General features: G+C 46.1%; 1 protein-coding gene across 1 annotated transcript; it reads left to right on the top strand.

Moving 5' to 3' along the window:
• Positions 1–6,086: 6,086 nt before the first annotated feature.
• On the top strand, positions 6,087–14,718 carry LOC113964668 (secretory immunoglobulin A-binding protein EsiB-like). The gene is made up of 5 exons (XM_027677175.1): positions 6,087–6,760; positions 10,887–11,028; positions 11,193–11,238; positions 12,770–12,856; positions 13,914–14,718. The coding sequence occupies exons 1-5, from the start codon at positions 6,599–6,601 to the stop codon at positions 14,008–14,010; spliced, it is 534 nt and encodes a 177-aa protein (XP_027532976.1). The 5' UTR covers positions 6,087–6,598; the 3' UTR covers positions 14,011–14,718.
• Positions 14,719–23,011: the final 8,293 nt, after the last annotated feature.

The raw sequence follows: 23,011 nt of genomic DNA, 5'->3' as shown, positions 1-23,011 counted from the left end.
CCAGCCGCCAGCCAATGGCCGCGCGCGGGACGGCCGCTCTGCCCCAGCGACAACCAATGGCGGGGCGGGGCGGGGCCGGCCCGCGGCGCGGGGCAAGGCAGAGGCCCCGCCCCCGTTTAAAGAGACAGGCGCGGGTCGGGGGAGGGGTGGAGGGGGGTGTCTGATCCCGCCGGCCCCCGTCTGTGCTGGGGATGGGGCTCGGGGAGATCCCCGGTAGGAGAGGCGCTGCTCAGACTCATCCCTCTCCGTTACCCGAGGTTCTTTATCATCAGGTCCCGCGCCTGCAGCGAGTCGCGCTCCGGAGCTGCCGCAGTGCCGTCGAAGCCTCCCTCCCACAGGGGGAGTTAATTGGCTTAGTGTGCAAAGCGCCTCAGGAGCAGCCTGAGGGAGATTATGTCCCTTGTTTGGGATGAGGGGTTGTTAGCGGGGAACACGAGGCTGCCCAGTGGCGTCGAATACAGATGAAGTCACATCAGCTCCTCACGATTCCGGGGATGGGGGAACGCCGGCAAGGCTGACAGCTCCACACACGTGCACTGGTTTTCATTTCTACCTCCATCTTACGAGGGGGATGCATCATCACAAAGGGCCACCCTGCCTCAGACCCATTTGTCTCACTGGGTATTTCACAAACTATGGCTGAAATTCATCATGAGTTCTGTTCCAAGTGTAACGTTTAATTAATGCAGTGTTTCCTCAGCTTTGGCACTTCAAATCCCTGCCTGTATTTTCCTGAAATGAAGCTTTAACCCTTTTTTTCTTTTTTTTTTTGGTGCCATTTTCAGTAAATTATCAGTTAAACCTCGGAGCTCAGCAGAGGGTATTCTCGGTTAATCCAATTCCTTCAACTTCCAAAAAGTAACAATTCCTTGTGCTCTTCCAGAACACTGTAAGTTTCTGTTATCTGAGAGATATGCCACTCATCTGTGAGCATGCAGTGAGCTCAGGGAGAAACCCTGGCCTTTCCTGGGCCAATTAGCTCTTTAGGCAGAAGACTGGCGGGATCTGTCATACACTTTACCAATCTAATCACTAAACCACCACACATTAACACAAGTATTTCCTCTGCCTTGATATCAAAGGGTCCCAAGCATGATGAATACTCTTACAGACAGACCTATAATGGGAGGTAGAGCTGAGGGCATAACGTTCTCATGAGGATACTCTGCTTGCCATAACTTTTCCACTTTCTTCAGGTCTTCAACAGTTGAAATACTCAGAGCACTAAGACAGGAGGATATGTGCTGATCTGTAGAGCTTCACTTCAAGGTCTTTCGAGCTGTTCACTGGAATAGTAAAGATTTAAAACTTTGTACCTCTTCTGCTCCAACGTCTGACTCCAAATACTTGGTCCCCTGGTTACAAAAGACCCTTTAGTTGAACCTCAAGACAGCCTGAGGCCACATCATCAGTGCCTTCAACACCCGAGTTTCAGTTTGGGCATCTAGTCCTAGCTGCTACCACCGCAGGATGGGGAGACCTACTTCCAGGCACATGCACAGAGAGGCAGGACTGAATTGAGAGCAGATACGCCTACATACAGGGATCTGGCAGTTTGTTTTTATGTAACTGTCTGGTGCTTCTGTCTATTTGAAGCTTCATTTGTTTATATTCTCCTACAGCAAGAAAGAAGATAAGAGGGTTTGAAGGGGTTTGGAATTTTTTTTTTTAAGTTTAAAAACAAACCTGAAGATTTTACAAAAGCCTGCAGAAGTTAAGATTTCACTCAACAAGCACAACCTCAACTCTCTCCTCTGCTATTTAAAGACACAAATGGAAACTAGCTAGCTTAGGTACGCTAGGAACAATTCCAAAGCAACTTCAGACCCAGCTGTGAGCACAAATAACCTCAATCCCACATGAACAAAGGGAGCACTTACCACCTCCATCTTCCTGATGATATTTGTACCCCAAGCCTAGCCTTAGGTGTCTTATCCAGTGGGAAGAAGGAAGATATACTTCAAGGGGGACAAAGCAGAATAATAGGCTTTTATTGGCCTAATTAACATTAAGAAAGTGGAAAATCTCTCTAAAAGGATAGATTATGGGGAACCTGATGAGAAAAGATGCAGTTGGCCTGGTGTGTACCTTGTGTAATGGTGTTAAATACGCCTTAGGAGAACTGGGGTGTAGTGCTGCTTTCTTTTCTACTCTGTCTACTACTTAGTATGGGGACCCCTGGTGGCCTAGTGGTTAGCGTGCAGGACTTTCACTGCTGCAACCACGGGTTCGATTCCCAGTCCCTCCCGGGCAGATGGAACCCGTTAGCCCTGTGTGGCCATCCATCTATGAGAAGGACACTCTAAACAAACCTACGTCCTGAGGACCTCACTGCCATTGTCCAAGCTTGCTTGGCCCCGGCAGATGAACCTTAGGATTAAAGGGTGGGCTCAGTTCAGCGCAGGCTGTGTCTCACCTAAAAAAATCCATTGCGCAGGCTGGAAAGGTAAAAGACCTTCCCCAAATCTTCGTTCGCGAAGATGGGCCATTATATATATATATATACTTAGTATGATTTCCTTGGAGAAAAAGAATTATTTTTACTTACCTCCAAAATATGAACATACTGTACAAAGCAGGTACCAATTCTCACCCCTCACTAAGTAATGGACTATGATCATGGTATTATTTGGACTATCTTGAATTAATTTCTTTCAGGATTTTAGTTTCTGCAGAAGTGGTGGAGATCATCTTCATTAGCAGACTGATGAAGCATTCCCAGAAAGCTCTTTGTATCACATCCCTCAGAACTTTACAGTTTCTGAATCCTGAGCAAGTTTAAGTGGGAGATACATGCATGCCTAGGTGCTCAGCTTTGCCATGGCGTTCCTGGGATACAATATCTGTGGAACTTCAAAAGCCAGGTGTCAGAAAGCATTTGAGAAATTATTTTTTTAGGTCACAGCTAAGCCGAGTCAGCTCATTTTTTAGCATACAGGTTTTAGTCAGAGGTTTTAGTATGCTGAACTTTGAACTAACTCCCCTTAGGTGAGTAATATAGTTTGTCAGGGTTTCTTTCAGCCCGTAGCCACTGCTAACATTCATTTAGGCTCTAGTTTTTTGTGGTGAGATCAATTACAGTATGACTTGTATTTGCCCCTGGAGCCATTTCCCGTTGCAGAGGGCTTCCCTGCTGCCCTTTTGCAGGATCTCTAGCAAATGAAAGGGTTCTGCTGAGCTGGGTCTCTCTATTGGCTGCTGTATTTGGGTTCAGGAAATTCACATCCTCTCCAGTTGCACGGTTATGTTGTGCGTAGTGGTGAATGGATTCAACTGTTCGGTTTAACAGATACATTTATTAATCTGGTATCTCTAAACAGCTACACACATTGAAAGAATGAGATATGCTGTGAGATATGAGGTGAAGGGATTACTGTGGGTGTGGTGGCCTGCTGATGGGGTGATAAGCTATCTATCTATAGGTTGTAGGTGATCCTCATCACTGCAATTCAGGAGGAAGAGGGAGTGATCTAGGGTTTCACAGTTCTGTTCTGCCCTTGGCCATTACACACAGCCTTTATAATCACTCTATTTGTAACTTTTTATATTCATCATTTACATATAAAGTGTCTGCCCCCCCATTAATGACGGCAGCTAACAGAATATTTGACTACATTCTCACCTCCACTTCTCCAAAAGAGTAGAATTTGGCATTTGAAATCCTCCATGGCAGGAGATGAGAATACAACCACCTTGCAGAAAAGTCAAAGGGCTTGCTCTCCTTCCCCAAAGTAGGGATGCCTCTTTGGTAAGATCTGTGCCTCTGGAGCATACTTGTAAACACTTGTACATGGTGGTATACATTTATATTTTGCAGGTCTAGTGAATCACCACCAATCTAAAAGAATCTACAATCTGTTGCTGCACTGCACTGTTTGTGAGTCTGTGTTCATGCAAGTTCTTTTGAACTTGACCAGACTGTTGCATTGATAAACTGCACTCTTTGTGAATATCTAATCGTGAATGAGACCAGACTTACAGTGTAACCCACTGTATTGGTGCATCTGGGATCTTACTGAATGCAACCAAACTTACAGTGCTGAATTGCTTATAATAAAAAATTAAGCCTAGTTGCACCCAGCCTCCCTGAGGGCTAGCTGGAAAGCAGGAGGGTTTATTTTCTGCCAAATTTCTATTCTCTTAACTCAATACAGGTTTCTGTAGTAGCTCTGTAGATAACACTTGCATACTAATTTCAGAGATTTGAACTACCCTTATATCTACACTGTTCAGTATACTCCTTTGTATCAGCTATTAATAGTGTCATAATGACTAGCCTGAATAGATTTTTATCTTGTTCTTGTTTAGCCAGCTCTGAAAGGAAGCTACAGCTAGTTAGGCAAAGTGAAATGAGAGTCTGTCAGAGACAGTGACAGCCAGAACTCCTTACCCTCATCCTTCCATTGTCTTACACAGAAACCTATCCCTCAAAATTCTCTTGTTGCTACGTGCCTTGGTCCTCGCCCTTACCCATATTTGAGCTCCATTCAAAATAATTATATTTACGTGATCGTTTGTGCTGGCTACAAAGCCATATGCAAGGACCTAGTCCAACTATGTTCAAGTTGGGCAACTCTCAAGTGGCTCTAATTTGCCACGTGATACCTATGCCCAGAGGACATTGTAATTAAATAGGCTTTTACCAGACATAGCAATTTGGTTATACCAATTTCTTTTGCTAAGAAAGCAACCTGGAAAAATGTAAAAAAGAATGTGTTTTCCTGAAGGTGCCTTGTTCCAGAATTTCAATCAAAATGTTCCTTTGCAGGAGCTGGAAATGGTTCTTCAAAACTTGTTCTGTGAAAATGAAAGGGAAAAAGAAGAAATGCCACCTGCCCTTTGGAAGAGCAGAGAGAAAATTTATGGCGGACTTGCCCTTTCCTTGCCAAAGTCATTGCAAGTAGAGGAGATCCAATTCTTCTTTATTGGTAGGGGACAGCTAGTACAGCCATCTTTTGTTTCTAGTGTGACAACCTGGTTTATTTCTTTCTCATGGTGTAAATTGGATTTTGTAGAGAAGTAACTGAAGCTCACAACTGGAGTGAGATCCTATACTGCACCTGGCTTGTGACACAGACAGGATGGCCCTCACTGAACAATGCATAATTAATAATATGTTCTCATTTTTAGTCATCTGCAAGAAAGAACTGCAAGCCCCAGGGTCTGTTTTATACCGAGAAAAGTACTGATTTCCCAGAGCTAGGTGAGGTGTCAGTACAAATATAACTGTTAGCAATACACCTTTACAAACAGTAATAAGATTAACTCTGGAGATCACTTCTATCAAAGTTGGAAATTGTAGCTAAGGGTGTATCATTCCTAGGAAGGATAACTCCCAGAGGGGTGTTGTGGTTTTGTTTTTGTTTTTTTTTTCTTCATCTTTAAATTCTAGTAATTGGAGCTGAGAAAAGAAAAAAAAGATAAGTAGGTATTACCTTCTTTCATCTCTTCTTTGCTGCAGTGAAGGGCCTTCTGCTCTAGACTTGTTTTGGAAATTTCTGATTTTCTTTAATGCAGAGGTTTGCACTTGGAAACAGTTGATCTTGCACTATGACTATTACTGCCCAGTTAAATTTGATATACTGTGAAAATGGTTCACACTTTAATCAGGGACATAAAGATGAATCTCTTCAACTGTAGTGCGGCTGTGACTGACCAAATGAAATTGTCCCAATGGTGGCAGCATAACACAAGAAATAAAATATGAAACTACAAAGGGTTTCCTCTTCAGTAAGGTTTTTAGGCTGAGTCATCACAACCAAAGAGATATCCTTGTTCTTTGGGGGTGGGGTTTTCTTTAAAACCAAAGCACGGCATTTATCTTACTGTAAAACTGGAAAGGAAAATATTTTATTTTTTATGGTCAGACAACCAGACAAGGTCAGCATTTCACATGAGATGGACCTTGTCTGCCAGGCATCTGGTTAAAATCCTCTGCTAGGACTTCAGAGTAGGAAGGTAACACGTGTTAGGGATCTTGCATTGAAAAGAGGTGGTTTTTAGATGTGAAAGCAAAACAAAATTTAGCATCTGAAATTTACTAGGTGCAGTTACTGCAAATGAATTGGAGGCATAGTTATGCAGCTATAAAATGTCTGACTTTAACAAGTAAGCTCTTTTCTAGCTTAAAAAAATAAAAAATCCCATCCTGTCAAATTTGGGGTGGGAATTTGTGTGTTCTGATAATTTCCTAATTGTATATCATTGCACGTTTTCTAATTTTCTCACCTGGGACTGGGCCTGCATGGTCTTGCATTTGTCCAAAATCCATACATGTAGAAAGCAGAAAAAAAACCTGTAATCAAATTTGTCAAATACAACAATTTATTGGTGAGGGCTTGCAACACCTGGGACCAGTCTGAAGAAACAGAAATATTCAGCACAGAGAGAGTTAAACATTGGTGGTTTGAAAGGTTGTCGTCAGAAGCATCTTCTTTTTCTATGACTCTTCAAGGGGATATGTATCCATCCCTCTTATCTTAGTGAAGCAGCTGGGCTACTGCTGCCATAAATCAGGAGCAAAACTGAGGGATGGTGATGGGTAAGACTTATGGCAGGTGGTGGTGGTGCCTGGTGAGAGGGAGCAGACCAGGTTAAAATGAGGCACTCGGACTCCCTGCGGAAGGGAGAGATGGGGGACACGAAGCCTGCGGTGCGGCTGCGACGGAAGGGTTGGGGCAGTGCTGATCCCTGTGGGGCAAATCCTTGTCCTGGGGGTGGGAACCCCCACCCAAACAGCTCAGCATGGAGCAGCTGGGAGGTAAGTGTGGGGATGGGTTCAGGGTGGGAATGCTGGCACTGGGTGTTATATCACACCCTGCCCCTGAAAGCCACTGGTGCCAGAGTGGGTCAAAGCCACAGGAGCTGCTTGCACACAACAGCCTCTCAAATGCAAGTCTTGGGATGCCTCTCTCTGCCTGGGCAGCGGAGGCTTTTGCTAGCAAACAGTAATGTGGCATCTTCAAGTGCAGTCGTTATAGGTGGGGTTTTTAGGCATTCCTCTTGATCGTAGTTTTGATCCTGTACTCTGGGCTTGAGCACATGGGTGATGGCACAGGCAAGACGCTGAAGCTGCTGTGTAGGAACCAGGTTGCATAAATACATGTGCACAGCCTGATTTGTGTCCCTCACTACCTGTTTCCCCGGCAAAGCCCCACCAACACTACTGGGCTTCCCCCATGCTTTAGAGCAGCCCCAACTATGCAAGGTTTGAAAAATGCAAAGTAGTTTCTAATGAGTCACCACAGAAGAAAAGGGTGGAATGAGCAACTGAGAGCTCCCCCCAAGACTACAAAGGTGGTTTCAGGCCAGCGATCTGCTTCACACCCCTGCACGGGGCAAATCAACAAGCTTCCCATGTTCCTTCATGCATTTGAGGTAGACTAGCACTTGTTGCCTGGCTGAGGTCCCTGAGGAGCTCTCATTTCAGGGACTATTGGTACACTGTGCCTTTAGTCCCCCATGCTGGCTGTGAGGGTGAGGGCTGGAGACAACCAATGTGGAAGAAGCCCATGGGACTTGCACCTCACTGATTCATCCCTTCGGTAAGGAGATCTCACTTCAGGTGCCCCCCTTCATTAGCAGCTGCTTTTTGAGAAAGGTCACTCAGTTTCCCTCTCTTTTGGTCTTGGAGAGACTTAAAATAGCAGATGTAGCCACAGCCACAGCAGAGGACAAAGGAGTATTTTTGCTCATGTCTCTGCTTGTGCGGGACTAGCTGTGTGCTTCTAGGTGCATTTTCAAGTTGGTGGGCAGCCAAGGAACCAACACCACCAGTGTTGGTGGTGCCATCTCCCAGAGCTGGGATCAGTGTGCTCCAGCACCTTGTGCACCTGCCTTTTGTTGTGCATAGGTCTTGGTTTTTCTTACCCTTTTGGAAGGTTTAGGAAAAGAAAATAGAAAAAAAACCCAAGCCACCACCAAAAAAAAAATCAGATTAGGGATGCTCAGTGGGCCATTTCTAAAGGAACTGCCTGTGAAATGTCTTACTTGCCATACCTGGCAGTGCCTACACAACTGCAAAAAGTTGAAAGCCTCCCCTCAAAAACCAGCTTGGGACAAAAAGTGGGCATCCGGTGGTTCCTGAGCCATCTGCCTCAAAGGAGCCAGGCACAGTGTCTCTGCAATAGTGAGGGTGGAAGCTCCCAGCAGTGGATGGCTGATCATCACGGACATTGTCATGGAGAGGTGGTGTCCTGCAGGGAGCATTCACTCAAGGATGTACCCCAATGGCAGTGGTGCATGATCACAGAGGTTTCCCCTGTGACCTGCAGCACCTTGCCCTCCACATCCTTTGCCCTTTAGTTTACTAGGTTGATTGTTTGCTGTTACATGTATTGGATGTACCAGACTTGCAATAGAAGCAGCTCCTCTCAAATGCAACATTTCCCACTTTTTGCATTTCCTCTTGGACTTGCCTTGGCTTATAGGGATTTACATACCCATCAGCACATACACAGTGCTGCACAGTTCACACAGCATCACACGGGCTTAATGGGTATGATGGTGTGTGTGTGTATGGAAATTTCCTACATCTCTAAGCTTATCAGTCAGAAAATCAAATGTTGGGGCATTTGTGTGTCATTATTGCTTACTTATTTTATTTGCTTAGCCTTATTAGCTAACTAGGCTCATTTAATCCTCAGCATTCAGTAATCCAAATTAGAGATGGGCCCAAACTAGGATCTGGGTCCCAATTAGGAGCCAAAAAGCTCTTACCAACATGCTGCCTCCAGCAGTCACCACAGCTGATCATGGTGTGTGGGAGTGCAGGAGCCCCCATGAAACAGCGAGGAAGTGCCACACCCACATCACCTCTGTCCTCAAGCCCTACAGGCAACTGAGAAGCAGATCAGTATCTAAATGCATCATTTGCTTTGCAATGGTCTACATATACCTGAAGTGCTATACCGTGCCCCCCAAAAAATGAGGGAGAGGTGGTTTTTGCATTTTTCTCTGTCAGTTGCGTCAAACCGTCCATAATGGCCAGAAGAGCCCCTGACAATTACAACTCTTGCATCTCGTCATCCTTTGCAGCTGCTTCTTGTCCCTTTGGCTCATTCTGAACATGGCATGGTGACAAACCCACATGCTGTAGCCATTATTCACAAGTACTTGTAGCAAGAAATTATGCCCAGATGAAAAAGTGAGCTTGTTCTGCAACAGCCATGGTCACCTGGAGAGGCCCTGGTACTTGTTTCTGACTTGGCTGTTAAAATGGGCTTCTCGTATCTGCTCTGCTTCTGTATCCACAGGAGAGGAACAGTGGTATGCAGAGAGTCTGCAGGTGCTTTGGCATGTCCCCATGAACATCAGGTCCAAGAATCCATCATTGCTTTCACCAAAGCTACAGGGCTGAAGGCCAAGGTACTAGTGGTCTCCTCTGGATCCCATACCATCAGTGTTGCATCTCAGCACAGGGTTGCCCTGGGGGACCTGATCAGCACTTACCTCCTTGTTGTTCCCGAAGACACATCTTCCACTCAGGCCTCTACCTGGTCTCCATCTTCCCATGTAGTAGGAAAGGGTTTTACCTTCTGCAGGGCTGGCACCATTGGTGAGACATCCTGCATTCCCCTGCAGGGAGGCAATGGGCTCCTGGTAACCTGTGCAGGCAGGAGGCTCCACGTGGGCCTCCTATAGCGTTTTCCTAAGCCTGCTTTTCTATTCCTAGCCAGGCATCCCTGACTCTGCCAAGATGTGGATGCTTAAGTTGCCAGCTCCTCTCACTGGAAGCTAATAGCTAGCTCCCTGAACAAAGAAAATCCAATTTGGCATCAAAAAGCAAACAGCCTAATTCTAGTCTCTCATCTTTTCCCTGCTGGTGCAGTTCATCAGACTTTTTGCTGATTTATACCTTGGATGAAAGAAGAGTTTCAGACCAAAGGTCATTCTCCTGTCAGGTGTGGATGTAGGCATGTCTTTACTGTAACACAGAATGAAAGGCTTTATGAGCCAAGGATGTTCACAAAGGGAGGGAGACATGGAACTCCTGGAGCAGGTCCGGGAAAGGGTAACAAGGATAATTAAGGGATAAGGATAGGCTGAAGGAGCCAGGCGTGTTCAGCCTTGAGAGGAGGCAACTGATAGGGGACTTCATCAGTGTCTATCAGTATCTAAAGGGAGGGTGTCAAGTGGAAGGATCCAGGCTCTTCTCAGTGGTGCCAAGCAACAGGACAAGAGGCAACGGACAGAAACTGATCCACAGGCAGTTTCATCTGAATGTGAGGAAGAACTTTACTGTGCGTGTGACTGAGCACTGGAACAAATTGCCCAGGGAGCTTGTGGAGTCTCCCTCACTGGAGATATTCAAGATCTGTCTGGACACAGTCCTGTTTGACGTGCTTTAGGATGACCCTGCTTGAGCAGGGAGGTTAGACTAGATGACCCACTGTGGTACTTTCCAACCTGATCGATTCTGTGATTCTGTGAGTGCTCACATCCATACGCAATGCTGTGGGCAGTGGTGGGCCAAGGACCTGGCTGCCTGGGGAATGAGGCTCCTTCTGGCAAGCCTCTTTGATAGAATGTTTGTAAAAGCGTGATGGCACCTTATGATTTTTTTTCCCTTTTTCTTCAATAGGACCACTAGAAAATAAAATTATTGTAGTTTCCTTTGCTGTAACAGAGCTTAAAGGGGAAATTAACTCAGGAGCTGATGCACTGCTCACTGAATTCAGTGGAGCGTTTTCTGCCAGCTTCAGTGGAAACTCTGGAACTGGCTCTCTATCAAAGGTGACTTTGGTTTTCTGTGGTTGTGTGAGACTTTCCTCCCATTTATCTGTGGGGAATAGCTTTGGGAGGCTTCAGAGCTCAGATGAAATATTTGCTGTAGCTGGTCCTCAGTTTATTTTCTTCCTTGCATCATGACTGTTCCTCTTTTACAGTTGGCAGCTGTAATCATCGCTGGCCTCCTCCTGCTCTACATCCCACTGTGCTGTGAGAATTTCCATTTCCACGTGGCTCATTTGTATGCTCGCCTGGGGTATCCCAATGCCCAGCACATCCTGGGACAGAGGTATTTGCAAGGTAATGTTTCTCCAATCCATGGCTAACTTGCTGCCAGAGTAGGTATGCTAATAAGCCAGAACTACAAACATGGCTCTGTGGTATGTGGTACCACCACACTGCTGGATTTTGGATGCTGTATTCTGTAACCTATCTGTGACTTTGATACCTTGTCTCACACCCAGGAACCGGAGTGGAAAAAAATGAGGACATGGCTATGCACTGGTTCAGGTGAGGCACAATTCTTGCCGTCGGAAATTGGCTTCTTCTGGCGAAAGGCTACTGTGGCATGGGAGAAGGAAGAAGAGCTGGCAGTGCTTTGGGGGACAGCTGCACTGAGTTGTCCTGTGGCAGCTGGAGGTAGGTTCACAGGTGGCAGCAGGGAGATCTGGAGCTCCCAACTTCTCACTGTGGGTCATATGCTTTGCTCCACTTTCCCCACCTACTATTGCTATTTTTTTAAATCAGTGAAAGAAAGGAAGTGTCTCGGCAACAAGAGTGCAGAGAATGCTGGTTTTGCTGAATAGCCTTTTGGGGAGTTTTGAACTGCAGGTGGGCAGCAGGGAAAATGCACAGGCGCAGGAGGGGAGTGAGCCAGGAACTGCTGAGGCAATGGAAAATCAAGGTATAGCAACGTATTAATTTCCTGCTCTCAGCACACCCTCCCAAGAGGTTTCTGCCACATAAGTGAGGCAGCCATGCCTGTGTGTGCATTTGCTGTGGTACCCACAGTGGTCACACCTATGGTAGGAGCCTGGGCTGCATCCCCTGAAATCCTAACACTCTTGGTGAGAAATGGGAAGAATGAGAGACAGGGGAAGTTACTGTGCTACCCAAAAAGTGAGGGGAGAGGAGGGGGCACATTAGATGTTTCCTCTGTGTCTGCTCAGGGCATAGAACAGCATCAAGCTACAGGAAGGGCTGAAATAACTATGCCTGTAACAGCAGGAGTTGTAATCAAAGAAGGCATCATTAAGGACATCCCTACCTAGAGAAATGCTGAAGCCTTCGTGGCTTTCTGAATAAGGATGTTTTCCAAATCAGGACCTGAACATTTCAAAGGAGTCACATTTCAGAACAGTGAATTATACATACCTTCTTCCTTATTTGCTCTGTCGTGATTTAACCTCATCTAAGCAACTAAGTACCACACCACCGCTCACTGATTTCCCCACTCCTCTCCCAGCTCTGTGGGATGGGGAATTGGAAAAAGGTAGAACTTGTGGATTGAGAAAAGAGCAGTTTAATAATTGAAATAAAGCAAAATATAATAATAATAAAAGAGAGAAATAAACCCCAAGAAACACAAGTGATGCCTAATACAGTTGCTTACTGCTCACTGACCAATGCCCAGCCTGTCCCCAACAAGTGATGGGCAGCTCCTGGCCAAGTCCCCCCCATTTTATATATTGAGCATGACACTGTATGGTGTGGAATATCCCTTTGGCCAGTTCGAGTCAGCTGTCCTGGCCATGCTCCCTCCCAGCTTCTTGTACACCTCCCCACTGCCAGAACATGGGAAACTGAAAAATCATGGATTTAGGGTAAGCTGTGCTCAGCAACAGTCAAAACATCAATGCGTTATCTACATTATTATCATACTGAATCCAAAGCACAGCACTGTACCAGCTACTAGGAAGAAAAGTAACTCTACCTCAGCCAAAATCAGGACAGCTCTTACCTCATTTTGAAACATTCAAACTCAGGCTTTCTTCTTCTGTATGTCTCTTACCATTGTCTTTGCTTCTCTTCCCCCCTGTAGGCAGGCTGCGGGGCAGGGCCATCCCCACTCCTCCTTCAACCTGGCAGTGGGGGCACTCAGAAACATGACCATGGCACTTGAAGAAGGGTAACCTGAGTTAATCCTCTTCCTTCCCATTACAGCTGCATTCCCAGCTCCTCCTGGGGAGGCAGGGGGGAAACTGGTGCTGTAAGTACTCCACACATGAAGCTACTCCGGCATTTCTAATGCCCTCTTGTAATGTCAGTAATGCAGCCCTACCTGCAGAGGAAAAACAAAAACTCCAGTTAGTCCAATGAGATTTTAAAAATTAAGAGCCACAGTGCACAAAATTCCTGTGGTCTGAGTGCATATGTATTTCCATCCTGATTTCCCAATCAAGGCAAGGGACAAGACCCATACTGGTATAGAAAGAGCTATTGAAGTGACATGTGAATTTTCTGCTATAAAGACCTGTCTTTCTTTTTTGGGGGAACTCCCTTTTCGCTCTTCTTCCCATCCAGTGAAGTCAATGAGAAGTTTCCTGTTGCCTGCCTGGGGGTTGGGTTGAAACCACTCAGGACACATTTCTCTCCCCAATGTGCCTGTGCACACTTCACACCAGTGTTCCCAGCAAGGCCCACAGCCAAAGAAAACTTGCCTTGTGCTTTGTACATTTGCTGTGGTGACTAGTCCTGAGGCTAAGTGAAGCTAAAACAACTGCTGAGTTCCCAACACAGTGATTGATCGATTTCGTGTGTTGTTTAGTTTTGATTTTTTTACGTTTACTCCAAGTCTGAAAATTGAAATTGGAGAGAGCGGTTTTAAACTAAATGATGCTAAATAGCATTGTTTGGGCAAACCTTGTGGCTAGCATGTTTTGTTTCAATTTCCACTGCATGTCGCATGATGAGGCAGACTCATGTTTTGAATGGGATTTCAAGAACTCCAAACCCATCTCTACTTCAACTAAGATGAGAAAATCACCAAACCCAAAACACATGTGCTCAGACCACAGGGAAAAGCAGAAGGAAAATCAGATCATTTTCTGAATAGTGGAGAGTAAACTTTTCAGACATTTTCAGTAGCTGTGTTCCACTTATAAAAGCCTGGGTAACTGAAATTTAGCTATGAATGAATCAAACATCCTCCTAAATTTTCTTGATGAAAGTTTCATGTCCTTCAGGGAAGTGGAGAAACTTCTCAGTGTGGCAGCAGCCCATGGGCTCCAGGAAGCTCAGCAACTTTTGGAAAACATCCTCAAGAGCAGAAACCTTCCCTGAATGACTGCTCCAACGCCAGTGCTCATCCAACCTTGCCAACTTAGCAACCCCACTTTCTCCTTGCTGAGTGTCTTTAGGCATTTGAGTCATTCATTGAACATTGCACTTGTTTTGTACTGGATCTTCACGATCAGATCTATGACAGTCGTGTTGCTGCACTTTCTCTTTTCGCTTCCTGGCTCACCACTTCTGAAGAGCGTGGGAAAGGTGGGGTGGAGGAGACAAATAGCCTTCAGGATTACATTGGCGATGGGCATATGAATGTTTTTGAAAAAACACCACTACTTTTGCACCAACTTATCTGCTAATACTAAGTTCAGTTTAGATCCCAATGTTGACCTGGGTTTGGTGTGGAGATGCTTGCACATTTGTGCTACCTGTATTTCATGCTCTGCTTAGGCATTGTGATAACTAATCATGACTAAGTCTTTATCACTTTAAATCAGCATGGCATGCATGCATGATGCCATTTGTAATAGAAATGACAGTGATTTAATAGAAAATATAAATGATGCTCTCATTTAATGCTATCATTCCTTATTGGCATTACCATTGTCATGCCAGTTTTGGGGAAAAGTAATTCAGTTTAATGGAAACTGCCTTCATTTTCAGGGTGGTCTCGGTTTAAAACCACAGTGAGCAATTGCATTTCGTGGGAAGTGCACTCACTAAACAAAGTCCTGCAGCATTTTGCTGGCAATAAAATTGTTTCCCAGGGCTGCCTTTGTTGGTGTGCAATCTTTCCCTTCTTCCTACCATGATTATCCAGCTCACTTGTTACACACATGAGGTCCTGCGCTCCCCCTGGATGCCTGAGGCCTCGCTGGTGGGCCTGAGACCCAGGGGTTGCCACTGAGGGAGCAAATGGGACAGCAAGCCCATGGTGGGGGGCCAGGCTTTGGTTTCTGAGAACTGCGTTTGTGCTGTGACTTGTAGGCAAAGATGTGAAGTATTTTGGGCAGGCTCCTATTTTCCTGTCCCATCTTGGGTGTCAGCCTCAATATCTTTCTAGGGTGATGCTGGCAACACCTGGGATGCATCCCACAGGCACAATGTGCCAGCACCCAGTGCAGTGGAGGGTGGCAGGGGCTGGTGGCCACACATTAAGCAAGGGATAGCCAGGCTTTGCCTCTTCTTCACCTGGCTGTCCCCAGTCTGGGCTCCTCAGGGCCAGTTCTGCATCTTGCTCCCAAGAGGAGAGCACAGAGGGGAGGAGACCTGGGGCCTGGCTATCCTTCTGCCTCCCTCAGCCCTGGCACCATGTGCTGCAGACCAATGCTCTCTGATGCAGTGCAGCTGCCTGCTTCCCCTGCTCGTCTCCTTTCTCTTTCCCTTCTGTGCTCCCTCCCACGCATCCCTTTATTAAATCTGGTACCACAAACTGCACAGCAGAGCAGAGCACCAGGAGAGTTTCTCTCTTCCTCAAGCAGAAAAGCAAGGCACTCTTTTCCAAATAATAAAGGAGCTCATATCTGTGGCCTCTGTAGTGGCTGTGGACTGGTGCCCCAAGCCAGGACCCTTTATAGGCAGGGGAATATTTCCCTTGGCACAAGACTTGTACTGCATCAAGTCTCAGACCTGCTTTTTTTTTTCCTCATGAACACACATGTGTAGCTCCTGATTTGGAAACCAGACTTATGCTATACATCTCATATAGAGAGAGACACACCAGTTAAGTGCACTAGGCATCCTTTCCAGGCCTGTGCTACCCTCCTTTTTGTGCCTGTGAGCAGGAAAATGCAGTTTTTGTCCCCATAATGCAGCATCCACTGAGAAAATAACGTGAAGAGCTGTCTCAAAATCCCCACTGAAACCCAGAACCATAGTGTCTTCTGCCACTCCTCTACCCCCAAAATCATCCTCGTTTTCTTCATCCTCCCTAACCACAGCAGCCAATGTCAGAGGGACATTCAAGTATGGCTGGGGAGAGCCATATCCTGTTGTACACCTCCACCAACTGGTGATGGCCAAATTCAGATTCCTTTCTTATTGCCACTGGGTTCAGGATGATGCTGTCAGTGGCCCAGATATGACATAAGGCACTGCCTCGGTGAGCTAAGGTGTATCAACCTGGGTATTTGAGGAGTTAATGTGTTGAGAGCCTGGTGGGCAGGGTTATTGTATTTCACAGTGTGGGTTGACCCTGGCTGGGTGCCAGGTACCTACCAAAGCTGCTCTCTTACTCCCCTCTGCAACTGGACTGGGGAGAGAAAATAGAATGAAAACCTCCTGAGTTGAGATAAGAAGTGGGAGAGATCACTCACCGATTACAGGCAAAACAGACTGAACTTGGGGATATTAACTGAATTTATTACTAACAAAATCAGAGCAGGAAAATGAGAAATAAAATAAATCTTAAAAACACCTACCCCCCAGCAGTGCAGGTAGTCAGGGATGGGTGTTGAGGTCAGTTCATCAGAGGTTGTTTCTGATGCTGCTTCCTCCTCAGGGAAAGTAGTCCTTCTCCTGCTCCAGTGTGAGGTCCATCCCGTGGGAGACAGTTCTCCACAAACTGCTCCAGCATGAGTGCAGGATGCAGTCCTTCAGGCACAGGCTGCTCCAGTGCAAGTCTCCCATGAGGACAAATCCTACCAGGAAATCTAGTCTAGTGTGGGCTCCTCTCTCCATGGGCCTGCAGGTGCCTGCCAGGACCCTACTCCAGCATGGATTTCACATGGGTTCACTGTCTCTTTCGGGCATCTACCTGCTCCAGCATGGGTCTCCTCCACAGGCTGCAGGTGGATCTCTGCATCCCTGTTGACTCCATGGGCTGCGGAGACACAGCTGCTTCACCATGGTCTGCACCAGAGGCTGCAAGGGGAATCTCCACTCCAGTGTCTGGAGCACGTCCTCCCCCTCCTTCTCCACTGACCTTGCTCCTGTGTGGTTTTTCCTATCACATATTCTCACTCCCCTATTCTCTAGCTGCAATTAGATCTGCACAATAACTTTTTTTCCTTCTTAAATATGTCATCACAGAGGCATTACGACCATCTCTGTTTGGCTCAGCCTTGGCCAGCAGCAGGTCTCTCCTGGAGCCAGCTGGAATTGGCTTCTTGAGGAAGCTTCTAGCAGTTTCTCAAGAAGCCAATCCCATAGCCCCCTCACTACCAAAACCTGGCCATGCAAACCCAATACACATGGGACTTAAGAAATCACCTTTTTCTGCCCCCCAGTCAAAATGAGTGAGCAGGCTTTTGCATGCTGATCAATTTTCCTACCCGGATTGTGCCACTGCCCAGCACCAAAATGGGCATTAACACTGACCATGAGATTCTGCAGCTACTAGGCAACAAGTCAGCCTCAAGGTTCATGCTGCCTTCACTTCAGTGACAAGGTGTAATTATTTTGTTCATTATCTCAAAAAGAGCTGTTTTGGAATATAACACTTTTCCTTTATCTCAGCTGTAGCTTCCTTGCTGGCATACATAGTCTTGTACAACAGGCAAGTAACCTGTCATGCAGTGCTGTCCAGGTGGCCTGTTTTTTAATAAGGAGTAGTAAGAGCTGGAAAATAAATCACGAGCAACCTTGCACATGTTCCAACAGAAAAAAAAATTACTGTTGGTTTAATAAAGCCAGTTATCAAACAGCAGGAGGAAGAGGCCACTGCAACTCAAAATAGTGCTGAGATTTCACCAGAAAAAGATGTTCACCAGTTTCCTGAAATTTGCAGGATTAACACTTGTATTTTTACTTTCACACCGTCTCCCCTGAGACACGGGTGTTTCCCACCCTAATTGCTGCCCATACAATTTCACCCTGGATTTTCTTTCAGTTCTGGATTTTGCAGTCGATAGCTGAGAGTCCACACCTTCACATTCCTCCTGCTTTTTCCTTTTTTCTCCACAGATCTGCCTCTTGTGGCTGTGCTGGCTGCTGGTAGGTGTGGGCACCCTATCCCCCCTGCAGGGAATAGTTCCTGGTTGTGGGGTGCTTGTCCTGCACAGGACCTCCCTGGCGGCTGCCAGCCCTCTTCTCCTTGGCACTGCCTGTACTCAGGCAATTAGAAGGATTTTCTTTCCCAAAACACAGCTCTAATTATAATCTAATTCAGCTTATTTGAAGTACAGTTTGGTAGTATTTCCATTATGCAAATATCAATTTATTATCCTCACATTATGTTTTGACTACAGTTGTGTTCCTAATTAGAGGCAATTTAACTGCTTTTAAAAACCCCATCCTTTCCTCTCCATGCACCCTTACTTCCTTGCAAACCACACAGTACAGACATTTAGCATGGAGTCAGTGATGAAAACCTGCAGTTATCAGCTCCGTTTGCATCACTCTAATTGACTTTCATTATGTTAGAAGCCACTTAGAAAGCACGATTTTTTCTGATTTACTTGGGATTGCAGGCATGAAAGAGAGAAGGGAATTTACTCCAGCTGCATTTCTAACATTTTTCTGCCCAAACTTTCAGGTGGATTTGGTGTGGCTACCCACTCCCAGTAACTGACCACTCTGTTGCCTTTTGCTGGAGGGGGGAAGTTATAATGATATTAATGCTGGTCTGCATTAATAGATTAAATCTACATTAACAGATTTCTGCCATAGGAGAGAGAAAAGCTGATCTCAGGAATTTGGCATAAAAAACCCTAAACCAGGCTGCAATGGAGGTATTTGTCTGTCCTGCTTGGTCCCACCAGAAGAGGCACTAGGAAACCAGGACAAAAGGCTATGTAACAGCAATTCCCATCTGCCCTGGCTGAGGGCAATGGGAGGACTGTAGGTTTTGGTCATGGAGGCTGCCCAGCTTGGTGCCGGCCTTAGAATGTTGGCAGAGGAGATTTTCTATGGAGAGAAGTGAGGCAGCCATGGGGACATGTGTGGGTTTAGGGACTAGGCAGTGGGAGTTTATGGAGAGCTGAGCATCTGGCAATTTGTCACTGACATCCTTAGAAATCCCCACAGAGTTATTCCTCCCAATGCCTTTTGCAATAACCATGAATTCTAAGCACTTTTTTGTTTGGCATGTTATATGTGCCTGCTGCCACAGCTCAGGGCAGGAAAGGGTCCTACCTGCTATGCAGGTGGCACGAAGGTTTCTGCCTCCCAAAGCATCTCCAGGGCCTACCCTGTTTAATGTGGCTGTCATGTTTTATGACAATAGAAATGTTGTTTTACCAAACATTTTGAGGAGCGCTCAGAACTTTCCAGAAAGATGACTTTTAGCAGGGGGAAGGGAACATTATTGCCTGCAATGAAAACCCACCAGAATGATCAAACCCATAGGTGGCTAAAGAAGCTGTGCAGCTCTGGCTTTGAAGCATGTGCTTCAGCAGCAGCTGAACGTTAGGGGTCCCCAGTGGACTTTCAAAAGCTTTGTAAAGGGGGGAAAAAAAAAGAAAAAAGAAAAAAAGACTAAAGTGTTCCTGATTTGTCTACAACATAAATCCCAATACCCCACCCACCTACCAGGCAAGTTCTGTTGATACCAGGGGCGAAAGCACAGTATTAATGCTCTGACGTAAAATGAAGACAGAGGCTGCTGCACTGTGCCTACAGAAACCCGAGGCTCTCAGAGAGGGCCTTCTCTTTCTGCCCAAAGTCAAGCTTCAGAGCTTTCTGCTCCATTTTGTTCTTAATTGCAAGTGCTATTGAAGTGGGAAGGGTTGTTTTTGTTTTGCCAATCCCCCGACCCCCTTTCAGTTTATTTTCCTCAGGAGACGTTATCTTTCATTTGCAGATTTAATTCTGTCTGGTAACGGAGACTTACTGTTTGTGGGCAGGTGTGAGGGAAGCTCTGCCATGGCACTGCCACATTGCACCTAACCTCCTCCAGCTGGCAAGGAGCTAGGCTCTTCCCATGGGAGAGGAGCAGTGGGATTAGGCAGATCATTTGCACTTGTTGCATCCATCAGGTGTCTTAAGGGCACAGGACACCCCCGCTGACCAGCTATCTCCCCATCACATTCTCCCACCCTGTGAAACACTGTGGGTCCCTCACTATCACTTTGATGAGAGCACGGCTCAACTTCCTCATGAAGGAGGTATGGGCAGAAGGAGAGGCCAAACATTGGTGCTTATGTCCAGATGGGAGCAGCAAGGCTCTTCCCAGCCCAGCCCAGCTCAGCACTGGTGGTATTGTGGATAGTGCCCCTCTTTCCTTATCACTCTGATGAATATTCCAGGCCAGCACATTGCCAAGCCCAAGGAGATCTCACTGCTGCATGATGCTGTTCAGCTGAGGGAAGTTTTTTTCTACCCCCTGTAACAGCTGGTTACCTGCTATTCCTCAGGATGGTTGATGACTTCACATACAGCCTCACACACAGCATGGAGCCTGCTAGCTCCAAGAGTCAAACTGTCTTTATATTGAATTAGGCTATAGTCATGCCTCACCAGAAGAAAGATATGGACCTACACCTAAGGGAGCAGAGTTTATCACTGGACAGTAAAATATATGATGAATATTAATGCTAAATGCAATTATCCTTAGGGTATTCCCAAAGGCAGTAAAACATCTGTGATTCTCCAGCTCGGTGAACTTTACCACTATTGGGTATGTCAATACCATACTCCTGAGCCAAAACCTGTTTGGGAAAAGACTTAAGTGCAGGCAAAATAAGCATCTTTCCATGCTACACATCTTAACTGGGACTTACTGAAAATACAACATCATCAAGCTGGATGTTTTGAACCAGGCACCACCACCCTTTCAAACCCATTTCTGAGTGGCTGCTTCCCTTGGTCACAAGCGGGACATAAGGGCACCCTCACTAGCTGTGAGCTTTGCCTCATCCCAGTAAACAAGGATTCACTACCTTTTTTTCACACTTGAGGCATTGAGAAGAAAAGGTACCACACCGTCTCACCCGAGCCTTCCTTAGTGCTGCAGATAATTGCCATCTGCTTTCCAGTTTGAAGCTCACTTTGGGCACATGCTGTGGCCAGGGAGCACTGGGGAAAATGGACAGCTGTGGCTGTAAAATATTGGAGATAGCCTCAGCTTGGAAGGAATGCAGTGGTGATCAGTGCAGCAGTTTGTACAGACAGCAGCCCCTTAAAAATAGGCAGTGCTAGTGCTTATTTTGCCATTAGCTGCCAACCAAATACCCATACATCCCTGGCCAGAAGTGATCCAGCCTCAAGGCTGCCAAGAAGGTGGGATAGGCAGGAGGGAATAGGAGGAGGTGGAGGGATCCCTGGCAGGATCCATACGGTAGAGAGACAGAACTGCAGCCCCAGCTTCTGTGTGGCACCGCAGCCCCAGCCTCTGTGTGGCACCACAGCCCTTTACCTGTCTATCTCTGTGGAAGAGCTCGGCATGACTCAGGCAGAAGAACCCAGGGGAAAGCTTTGTCAGGCCACAAAGGTGGGATGCAAGCAAGTTACTAGATGTGGGAGCAAGGCAAAAATCAGATGCTGAGAAAGGTAATGGGTTGCAGTCATAGCAGTGACTTCTCGAGAGTGACATGCTATTGAGTTTTTCTCTAGTTTTATAAGCATGAAAGATCTGAATGTTGTAATGACACAATCAGAATAAAGCTAGAACCCTAAATTTCTGGCTGTTTTCATCAGCGTTAATTTTCCATACTTCAGTCAATTTGAACTTACTATGTAAAATAGGGTAACGTCCCTCTACTGGCTTCTAATTCTTGTGAAAATTTCCCCAATTATCCAAAATCATAATCAGGAAAATATTCCATGCATACACAGCTCATTACCCAAATGCATCTGGTCGTGGTCCTCCACTGAAATGTAGTCAAAACTCCACTGATTTCACTGGTCAGGGAAGAACCAAGGAGATGCAACATGCACTATATTAAGAAGTGACCTACAACATGGGAAGTGCATCATAGATTGATCCAAACATATCTCAAACCTGCTTTTCAGGAAACAATGTATTTCATGGAATAAAAATGTAAATCCTCACAGAAAGCCACTTTCCTTATAAATTTTCTACCTAAGAAAAGAGGTGGGAACAGCTAAGCCCTATGAGATCCATATAGCAGCAAGGCATGACCATAAAAGCAAGGCCATGCTGCATCCTGCAGCTGGAGCCTCTGTTCTATTGTGTGAGACTACAGGGAGTTGGAACAGAGGTGAAACATCAAGCGTGGAAAATAAGAGCGATATAAAGCACACAACAACCATAAGAAGTGAGCTGCTTCCTGCACCATATCAATCACTGCTTTGGCAGGATGTCTCCAAGCAAGAGCACCTGTTATTATCAGTAACAGCACAGAAGGTGAATGATATTTGCAATATCTCATTGCACCAAGGGTTAACAGCACAGTGAAACATCAATACACCATTATTACCTTCTAGACATAAGCATGTGTCATGTTGCGTGGCACCTGCTGAGGATTAAGCATCTCAATAAAGTCATTCCCAGACACAAATTTGCTACAGCAGCCAGTAGTGCCGTAGTGCCAGTGCCATCTCAAAACAGAATGAAATATGGCATTGCTAATGCAGCAGCACTGCGGCCGGCCTGGGGCAGAAGGATTTCCCAACTGGCAGCACCGGGCTCCTCACTGCAAGGAATTTTTGCTTTATTTGAGCTGCCCCAACAGCTCAAGATCAGAGTCTGCAGCACTTTATAAACCCCCAAGACAACCCTGATAAGTCAGACAGTGCTATGTATGGGGTGAGGACCAGCATTGCTAGTCTTGAGCAGCAAGGCGGCAGCTAGCAGGGAAGGACTTGGTGGTATTTGAGGTGCTTGAAGCCAGTCACCCTGTTGCAGATCAGCCATCAGCACTGGCTGGAAAGAAGTCTCTCCAAACCAACCAAAAAAAAAAAAAAGAGCCAGCTGTGCAGGGGTCAATAAAAAACAAAGAGATAATACTTTATTCATCTTGCTGCATGCAGTATCTGCCACATATTACGTCAGGTATTCTGGTCCACAGTGATGTGCGCCATGGAGCTAGGGCTAAGGAGATCCCATTTAGAAAAACCACAGCTCCTCTGCTGGCCCTGGATAACTTGGCTGAGGGCAGATGATGCTTTAGCTCAGAGGCCTTAGAAATAACAAGTCCAGTTCTTCCAGGCT

The sequence above is a fragment of the Neopelma chrysocephalum genome, unplaced genomic scaffold, assembly GCF_003984885.1.
Source record: "Neopelma chrysocephalum unplaced genomic scaffold, ASM398488v2 Primary Assembly neopelma1_42b, whole genome shotgun sequence".
Taxonomy (NCBI): Eukaryota; Metazoa; Chordata; class Aves; order Passeriformes; family Pipridae; genus Neopelma; species Neopelma chrysocephalum.
Note: the sequence above shows the minus strand (reverse complement) of the source record. Positions and strands in the feature narration are given on the sequence as shown.